The following is a 10,000-nucleotide window of genomic DNA, read 5'->3' on the forward strand; positions in this document are numbered from 1 at the left end:
AAAAAAAAAAAAAAAAAAAAAAAAAAAAAAAAAAAAAAAAAAAAAAAAAAAAAAACTCATAAAGCCCAACAGCCCACAGAGCTGCACTGAGAGGTGAGAGCTTTGGGACCCAATCACACGAGGAAGGAACAGTTGTCCTGACACTGTCACTGTAAGTGCACTTGTAAACCACTCCAGGAACTACCAGCTCTAACCTACGACTTCCCAGACCACACAAACATTAAGAAATAAATTTATGAGTCTAGTAAGCTACCCAGCCTACTTATTGTGGTCCAAAACTAAAACACCCCAGAAACTATTTATTCAGGGTAGACGCTGTGAATATAACTTTATTTCTAAAGCAAAGTTATGCTTTGTTTGAGATTTTTTTTTTCTAAAACATGGATATTAAGATTTCCCCCTCCCCAATCCCAACCCTGTCTCTAAAGAGTTAATCAGAACTGTTATTCTTTAAAGACCAAAAGTGATGGGCAGGACTGGTGGAGCACTTCTTCAAGCCCAGAAGAGTGAGGTAGATCTGAGTTTGAGGTCAGCATAGTCTTCATAGTGAGTTCCAGGCTAGCCAGGGCCACAGAGTGAGACCATGACTCAAGGTCTGGGTGGGGTCTGGGTGACGGTGACTCATTACAGTATGGGCAGGGTTAGCAAATTACTACCAAACAAAAGGAGTTTGGTACTTCTCATTCTCCTAGGAGCACTTGACAAGTGATCAATACTAAAACTGTTTGGTTAACAAGCCTGTTAGTAATCTCTGTGCTTGTAGGGAACTAGTGGGAACATGAGGAGCTCCAGACTCAGTGAGAGACACTGAAAGAATGGGGAAGGAGGGCCAAAGAAACAACAGGGGCGGAGGGTGGGGCGGGGTTAAGGGTGCATACTGCTCTAGTGGATGGAGAGCACACTGCACTCTCTCACACATACACACACAAAAAAACAAACACATTACAAATGAATTTCAAAATTGGTTTTACATTACAAATTTAGTTGTAATGTAAAATTACAAAAGAATATTTATCTTTAAAAATAAATATAAAAAATAAAAATAAAAAACAAAAATAAATAAATAGTTGGATATGATGCCTTTCAGATCTCTGAGTTCAAGGCCAATCTGGTCTACACAGCAAGTTCCAGGACAACCAGGGCTATACAGAAAAATATTCTCTCGATAAAACTAAGCAATCAATCAAACAAACAAAATCATGCAACTGTGGTCCCACCCACTCAAGAAGCTAAAGCAAGAGCAATGCTAGCCCAGGCAAGCCTAGGGCAAACCTGGGCAAAACAACATGTAACAGCATAGCAAGTAAAAAACCAGGTATGTACATAAACAGCCAATTTCACACAACAGTGCCAACCAATACCATGAAATGGAATCAGCCATGCAATGAATCAATGCTGCAGAAAATACACCAGACAGTATGGCCGAAGCCTTTAATCACAGCCCTCAGGAGGAAGAGGCAGGTGGAGTTCTGTAAATTCAAGGCCAGCCAGGGCTACATAATGAAACCTCAACCCCAAAAAAGAAAAAGAAAATGTTTACCTGGCGGGTACAGAGGGAGGAGCCTCACTTTGAGCCTCCTTCTCTTGCTGGGCTTCATAGATGCAGCCAAACACAGGCACGGGCTTCTGGGGACTAACATAATACATTAAAGCAATGCATTAAAGCAATGCATCTTGTAAGCTTCAAGTGGAAAAGTACCTCTGGAGATCACTCTATTTAGACATAGAGTTTCTTGGTATCCCAAACTCTAATCTACATTAACCCCAAAAGCCAACTCTTTGATACGTTTCAAATTAGCATAATAAAAATCTCTCAGTATAGGAACTAAAGAGATGTCTCTGCAGTTACAAGCACGGGCTGCTCTTCCAAAGGACCTAGGTTCCACTCCCAGCACCCACACGACAACTCAGAACCATCTGTAACTCCAGTTCCAGGGTGTGTGACACCCTCTTCTAGCCTCCATGGCACCAGACACCAAATTTTATCTTTTCAGGTATGCAGGTATTTTGCCTGTATGTCTGTCTCTGTACCACACAAATGCCTGAAACTCAGAGAGGCCAGAAGAAGGCGTCAGCCCTGGGATGGGAGTTACAGATGCTGTGAGCTGCCATGTGGGTGCTGGGAACTGAACCCAGGTCCTCTGAGGAACATCCAGGGATCTTAACCACTGAGCCAAGTCTCCACCCTCTTTCGGTAACTTCTTAAGATGAACCCAATGGTCAAAAAAATTAACAGCTGTCTTAAGCATAGATTTTTAAATTTAAAAACAATTGCTTCGTGGCAATACCAATGACTTCCATCTTTTCCAATAACCCGCCATCCTTTACTTTTTCCTCATCTTCCCTCCCTATATTCTCCCCAACAGTTCAGAAATCCACAAAGAGGGTCATTTATAGTCAGTAGGCACTTTGTTTTTTTTTTTTTTTTAATTTAAAATTCTCTTCAATTTTTTTTAAGATTTGGCAATAATAAGCTTGAATCCTTTCTTTTTAAAACGTCACTTATTTGTTGTAGTACGGACTGAACGACAGTCCTCACTTAGGCAAGCATGACAACTGCGCTCTAGCCCAGCTAGCTCACTAAAAAGTGACAGCCACTGGCAGAGACAAAGAACTGTGAATGGAGCACAGGTGTGGCTGCCATCTTCAGCCCTGCGCACTCTCACATCCAATTGGCTTTACTCACAGTGCCTGCCTGTGCTGGCCTTAGAGCCGACCATCACCTGTGTGTCACCAACTGCTGGCTTGGGTTTTCCCACTGGGATGACTCACACCAGAAACCAAGAAGTCTATTCTCCCAACCACCAGACGGCAGAGCCTCAGCACCAAAACCTCATATCCCAGCATACTTCACTCTAGGCTTTGCAGCATTCCTGACAGAGCAAACAGCTCAGCATAGTAGTTGTCAAGAAAAGGCAGAATGTCCTGAGGCTGCGGGCAAGCACAGAGCACAGGCAGTGTACCTAGAACCATCTCCTTTGGCCCTTTGTTTCCCCACCTTGGTCATCGAAAGAAAAAGAAAAGGCTTGAATGGTGGCAAAACCAGTACTTATTCTAACAGTAAGAACTTGAATGGCGGGAAAACCAGTAGGTATTCTAATAGTAAGAACAATAAATGTTTGTTAGATTTAAAATTACCGAGGACGCTTATAATTCAAAACACTGCTGAATTCTTTATGCTGGGCTTTGAGTATTTTCGTGTGTTCCTCTCTTTAAGCAGCACCTTTGCATTAAACTTCTCTAAATAACAACAAGCCCTGGTTACCTGGCAACAGGCTCTGCAATGGCAGTAGATCCATTTTTTCTCTCAGCAGTTGTAGGCTCTGGACAAAAACAAAAGCAGTGAGAGAAAGGAAAGAGAAGCAGACATCAGTCAGCCCGACTCTAACGCCTCTGCCTGCTTGCCATACCCGCAACAACAGAAATAAAACAAGAAACAAGGAGCGCTAACGGCCAACAGAACAGACATGCGCAAGCAGCACAGGCTGTCTCATCTCTACCATTTGATTTCACTTCAGATTTCCTATAGAAAATGTATGTACTTTGCCAGAACTACAATCTATAATATCTGTCAGTGAAAACTGAACCATCTGAATCATGACTCACCTTCCCATACAAGAAATTTAAAATTCACGTGAGAAAATACAAGAGAAAACCTAAAAATGGTGGGGTTAGGGGAAGGAGAGATGGCTCAGCAGTTAATAGTACTGCCTGCTCTTCTAGAGGTCCTGGATTCAATTCCCAACACCCACATGGTAGCTCACAACCATCTATAACTGTAGCCCCATGGGATCTGATGCCCTCTACTAGTGTGCAAATATACATGCAGACAAAACATTCATATACATAAAGTACATATATCAACCTTTTTAAAAATATTTATAAAAGAAATTTTTTTTGAAACAGGGTCTATGTAGGCCAGGTTGGTATCAAAGTCACAGAAACCTACCTGCCTCCACTTCCCAATTGCTGGGATTAAAGGTGTGTATCACCATGTTAAGCTAACACTTTATTTAAAAAAAGAAAACAAAAAACCTGAATAAACTACATGACAAGCCAGGTGAAGTTTGATTTCATTTCAGATTTCCTATAGAAAACACACCTGCAATGTCAACATTTTGGGAAGCTTAAGTTCAAGGCCAATCTGGGCTACACAATAATTTTAGAACAGCCTGAGCCATATAATGAAACTATGTCAAAATAAACAAATGTATAGTTAAATATGTTAAGTTAATATATAAATTAAGTGGCTCATTTTAGAAACACTCACATGTAGAAGGCACCCAAGGCCTTGCCAAGGGGCTTTACCCACCTTGTCGCTCCTGGGGACAACCTGGGTTCAGTCAGTCCCCAGCACCCACATGGTGGCTCACAACCATCTCTAACTCCAGCCCTTAAAGGGTTCTTCTGAACTTCATAGGTTCTAGGCACAAACATTACACACACACACACACACACGTAAAACTCAAACACATAAATTCACTTGAAAAAATGTTTTAAGGACAGATATTTGAAAGGACACTTCCCACAGAAGAGTCAGCAACAATACTGTAAGTGCAAAGCTAAGAGGAACACAGTAGTAACCATGTCACTAAGTGTCAAGGGATTAGATTGTGTTCATTTCATCTTCAATTTATTCCAGTCTCAGAAAAACACAGCTCTTAAGTGTTTCAGACATTCACAAAGCACTCAAGACTCAATGTAAGCTCAACCGTCTATCAAGGAAGCAGCAGATTCGGTAGCTAGAGCCTTCCTGTTCAGGAAAAGAAAGGTAGCTGGGCCTGAGCTTCGTCAGCTGGCCTAGGAGTAAAATACCATGGTAACCGGTAGTAGAGGTAAATGGCTGTGAGGGGAAAGTCAGCCAATGAATCTGTGAGCCCCAGAGACTGAGATTACCTTTCTAGTAGGAAAATAAATAAGTAAATAAATAAATAAAGGAGAGGGGAGTACTATGTTATCAATGTGAGTGACAGACCTTAGTTTGGCTCCTTCTCGTCTCTCAGGTAGAATTTCCATCTAAAGGTCAAGTTGAGTTCAGTGCTAACATGTCCCTCACCTCTCTCCCCCTCCTACCTCCATTTTCTCAGCTCAGGATGGCCTTGAATTTGAGGTCCTCCTGTTCTAGACTCCCAAATACCACCATCAGCATACTGAAGACACCCTAGCCAGTCCACGCATGGCAACTATGGCTCTGGCCGTGCCCTTCTCCCCTATCCTTCCTTCCGTGCTAATAACCATTAGATTCCATTCCTAAAGCTAGTCACCAAGGTCTAGTCCCTAGTCTGGCTACCTCCTCCTCCTGAGACCGACTACTAAGGTCCGGCCATTAAAATATTAAAGTCCAGAAACCAAAAGCCCACTTTGGCTCACCTAATTAATATGCCCAGTTAAAATTAAACACCTTATCCTAACAAGGGGTTTCTCTTTTTACTTTTATAGACCACCATTTATTTGCCTATGGGCCAGTCTGTCTCCTCTCTATCCAGAGGCAGTCCTTTGTCCCCATGGAGACAAACATTCCTTCCTTTTCTCTTTGCCCGCCATCCTTTGTCTCTTATTACTTGTCCATTGTCTCTATGGGGGAAGTAAGTCTCCTTTGTACTGAGAACTTAAGGTGATACAGGCCAACACCAGCCCCTTTCTCAGACTCACTCTGGGTAAGCTCTTACTTCATCCCCAAAATAATAATAAGGGTGAAATCATATAATACCTTCATTCCCATTGACATTCTAGGTTCAAATAGAAAAGCCCTGTGTTCCATCTGGTCTGGGGATTGATCTATAAGAGTCATGTCTTCAGTTTCAAATGAGTGAGTTTACTAAGTATACAGTAAGAAAAAGAAAAAGAAAAAGAAAAAGAAAAAGAAAAAGAAAAAGAAAAAGAAAAAGAAAAAAAGAAAAAGAAACAGTGACTAACAGCAGACAGAAAAACATGGTCCAGTCAGGTGCTGAACACATCATGCTGAAGCAGCTGACCAGGGTATCCACTGAGACCACCCAACAGAGCACAGCACTCTCCATGACAAGCTTGCTTCTTCTTTCCCACTGCAGGACTTTGATGATGGGATGAGCAATGGTAACCTCGCCTTCTAGCTATTTCTACGGCTGTAATGTCTGTAACACCCTTAACTGCCTAATGTTCTCTCCCTTTTACATACTTAGGATGCCAGCCTGCCCCAGGACAGGATTTTTTGGGTTTTGTTTGTTTGTTTGTTTGTTTTGATACAGTATCTATGTAGCCCTGGCTGTCCTGAAACTTCCTCTGTAGACCAAGTTGGCCTTGAACTCAAAGATCTGCCTGCCTCTGCCTCCCAAGTAGGACAGGGAGTTTTGGAAGACGACAAAAACATGCATGGATCTGTTCTAGGGGAGAGGGTGACTCCACTTCCAGAACCAGCTTCTCAGTGAGCCCAACACCACGACAGTTCACTACGAGGAGGCTTCAGCTTAGAACAGAGAGACTTCAGACAACTGGCAGCCTTGAGCAAACAGCACAAGGATAAATGAGCAGAGTCATCGTCTCTCTAGGCCACGCTAAGGCCTCACATTGCCTGACTCCCATTCCTAGGCACCAGCCCATTGTCTTCACACTGGCACTGTCTGACTTATCCTACTGGGCCTCAGCTCTTACCACTGACGCTGCTCTTTTATAAAAATTATTTGGGGGCTGGGAGGGGTGCCTGGAGAGTTTCAGCAGTTAAGAGCATCTATTCCTTCCCAGGACCCAGATTTGATTCCAGCACCCACATGGCAACTTACAACCATCTGTAACACCAGTTCCAGGGCATCTGACATCATCTTTTTATTCTAACCAAACAACATGGAAAAGTGTCCACCTAAGTTTATAGTGTAAATCCTACATTTTCCACTCTAGACTCTTTTTTTATTTAAATTCTGTGTATGGGGGTAGGATACTTGTTTGTGCAGGTGCCACAGAGGTGTTATATCCAGTCGTTTGTCACCCCCCTGATGTGGATAACCTGGAATAACTAATTACCAAATAAAAACATAAAACTTACTTTCCAGGCTAAATTGCAAAGATTCTTCACTGGCCTCTGTCTCAGGACTAACCAGTTTCATTTTCAGAGACAGTTTTCCATCCATTTCTGGGGCAGACTCAGAATCCCCTTTTTCATTCCCCAGTAGAGGATCATTGATCTCCACCATGCTTTCAGACATGACGTCACTGGTTGCTATGGTGCTTTCTGGATAGTTACTAATCCCTGAAAGAAAGGGGGCGGAGAGGAAGAAAGAAAGAACACTAAAATACAAACATGAAAAACAGCAACTTGAAATGATCAATTTGCTGTTTGGCTCCACCACTCTGCAAGATTAAAGAGGGTCCCTAGGATAGATCCTGTTATAAGTATCAACAACTACCAACTAGTATTGACACCTGGTCTTAAGAGGATTCAGTTCCACTTCTGCATCTGGACAAAGGATGCTGCATGAGCCCTCAGCCAACCCACATCTGCCAGCATCAGGCATAGGAAACAGGAGACTCCAGGCGGCATGACTGTTACCTCCCAGCACTGACTAGAGAAAACAAATAGGTTAATGTAGACATCCACCCGCTGCTCCAAGGACGGAGGACCTAAGTTTTCTTGCCCTATGCAGCCGCAGCCTGATCAAGCAAGCACACTGAGCACAGCACTCCTCCATACTCCTTGTCTCTTCTTGCAAAACATCTGCATATCCCAGCATAGATCCAGTTCAACCAGTGATAAGACAGACTTGACACTCTTCCCTCCTTCCCTCCACCTTCTCTCTACATCATCTCACCTCCTCTCAGCTATTGGCGGTGAGGTCAGACCCTGCTCCTCCACACCAAACATCAGCCCTCTCAGTCAGGCCAACTCCTCAGATAGAGAAATACCACTTGCATGAAGAATGGTATCTTAGAAGGACTTTAGGTAGTTTTTATTTTAATGCCTTAAATATCTTTGTTTTTAATCACTCACCAATAGGAGTACTATGTCTCTTGGGCTCCAATTTTAGGTGCCCAATAAGAGGTGGGGTTGCGCCAGTCAGTGGTGGGATAATATCACCTTCTTTAGGCAAAGTGAAATGAAATGGGGTTTCTGAAATAAACAAACAAAAATGAAAACACAATTGAAAAAAACATAAACCACACAGAAGTGTACATTACACAAAAATGAGAAACTACAAAAAAAAAAATCTCAGTTGCTCCTTTCCCAGTTTCTTAGTCCTATCAGCTTCACAGCCATCCAAACCAGGTCCCTGCTACTAGAAAGACACCAGGTCTCTAGCCATCAATAGCAACGTTGATAAAAAAGGACACCACCAGAGGCACAAAAGGAAAGAGGACTGAGCAACGCTAGGTCATCATCTGCTTCCAAAATACTGCACGTAGATACACCTAGCGACACAGATCTGGACACGGCTGTGTCTAGACAGGCATCATTTGGTAAGTGCTGCCTAGCATTGCGTTCTCCTAGACTTCCAAAGCAAAGCCTAACATATGGTCCTCTCTGAAAGGTGATAAAGAATCTCATAGGTCAAAAAGGACTTCAAACTGGTCACCGATTCTAACAGCCAATCAGAGGCTTTCCTTCAGCTGTGCTGAGCAGCACACATTCTAGATGGTGAGCAGAGTGGCAGCATTCAGCTTCTGCCCCGCTGGCGAATCGCTAAGAAGGAACGTCCAAGTGTGCATATGTAGTTGGGTGCTATTAAATTACTACAAACACTAAATATTTCTGAAGACATAAAAGTACATTTTACCCAGGTGTGGCAGCTCACACCTTCACTCCCAGCACATAAAGGGCAGAAGCAGGCAGACAAATGAACATGCACGTGTAACATGTAAGCATCTCATTAGTGGAAACTGTTGTTGCTTCTTGGTGCAAGATTGCTTTGCACAACACTAGGTAAAACTTATTATAAATAGTTTACGAACATCTGATTTCACCAATATAACTTAATAGAGAGTTGAGGCGTTTTCCAGGCCTCTGTCCAGTTTTCAATGTCCCTGTCCTTTGTCTATACAGCCTACCAACCAACCATTCCCTCAGCCTCTCTCACAAGCCCCACTTCTTAGGACAAAGTAAGCAGAGAAGCTGTTAGATAACGTGGGTTTGGAAAAGCTGGCTTCTAGTCAGTATCCTCTGAGGTTTTCAATACAAGAAAAAGTCTTAACTCTTTGGGCTAGAGAAATGGCTCAGCAGTTAAGAGGGCCTTGTGGAGAACTCAGATTTAATTCCAAGAACAAACATGGTGGCTTATGACCATCCATAACCCCAGCTCTAAGGGATCTGATGACCTCTGACTTCAGTGAGTACCAGGCATGTACATGGTACACATACATACATGCAGGCAAAGCACTCACACACATAAAATAAATCTAAAAAGAGTAAATCCTAACTCTTCAGTCAGCATGCTGTGAACTGTTTCCAGTGTCTTTCTTAATTATTCCTAATCATTCACGTTCAATGTCCTCCTAATGCTTTTCCATTTCTCTGTACTTACCAGCCATTTGAATCATCATTAATACAGTTAGATTATCACCAAATTCTGTAAAACACTGTTGTCTATTTTATCCTTTTAAGATAACCACAATTTTCCACATTTCAATTCTCTCATATTTAGCCCATCTTTTAAATTATCAAATCTTTGCTTCTTTACTAGATTATCATAGGTGACCCTATTGCATGTCAGCATGTCAATGAAGATACAATAAAGATAAAAGAAAACGACACCAAGCCGGGCCTGGTGGCGCAGGCCTTTAATCCCAGCACTCGGGAGGCAGAGGCAGGCGGATTTCTGAGTTCGAGGCTAGCCTGGTCTACCAAGTGAGTTCCAGGACAGCCAGAGCTATACAGAGAAACCCTGTCTCGAAAAACCAAAAAAAAAAAAAAAAAAAAAAAAAAAAAACGACACCAATTATCAAAACACCTGTGTATAAAAATTGGTCTTACTAAAAAATTGACAGGACTCATTACTTAAAATTCTTTATGGGTTGGAGAGATGGCTCAGTGGTT

At 42.4% G+C, this 10,000-nt stretch overlaps 1 protein-coding gene across 6 annotated transcripts in view; it reads right to left on the minus strand.

Annotated features, from left to right (window-relative positions):
• Positions 1–10,000, minus strand: part of Tp53bp1 (tumor protein p53 binding protein 1) — a 102,912-nt gene that overhangs the window by 23,273 nt on the left and 69,639 nt on the right. For 4 of the 6 annotated variants that reach the window (XM_029535957.1, XM_029535956.1, XM_029535960.1 and 1 more), the window contains 4 exons: positions 7,961–8,080; positions 7,019–7,222; positions 3,266–3,323; positions 1,541–1,633 (listed from right to left, as the gene is read on the minus strand). In XM_029535957.1, coding sequence (XP_029391817.1) covers positions 1,541–1,633; positions 3,266–3,323; positions 7,019–7,222; positions 7,961–8,080 — 475 coding nt within the window. The remainder of the gene's footprint in view (positions 1–1,540; positions 1,634–3,265; positions 3,324–7,018; positions 7,223–7,960; positions 8,081–10,000) is intronic. The other 2 variants (XM_029535959.1, XM_029535958.1) reach the window with 2 other exon arrangements.

The sequence above is a fragment of the Mus pahari genome, chromosome 3, assembly GCF_900095145.1.
Source record: "Mus pahari chromosome 3, PAHARI_EIJ_v1.1, whole genome shotgun sequence".
NCBI lineage: Eukaryota > Metazoa > Chordata > Mammalia > Rodentia > Muridae > Mus > Mus pahari.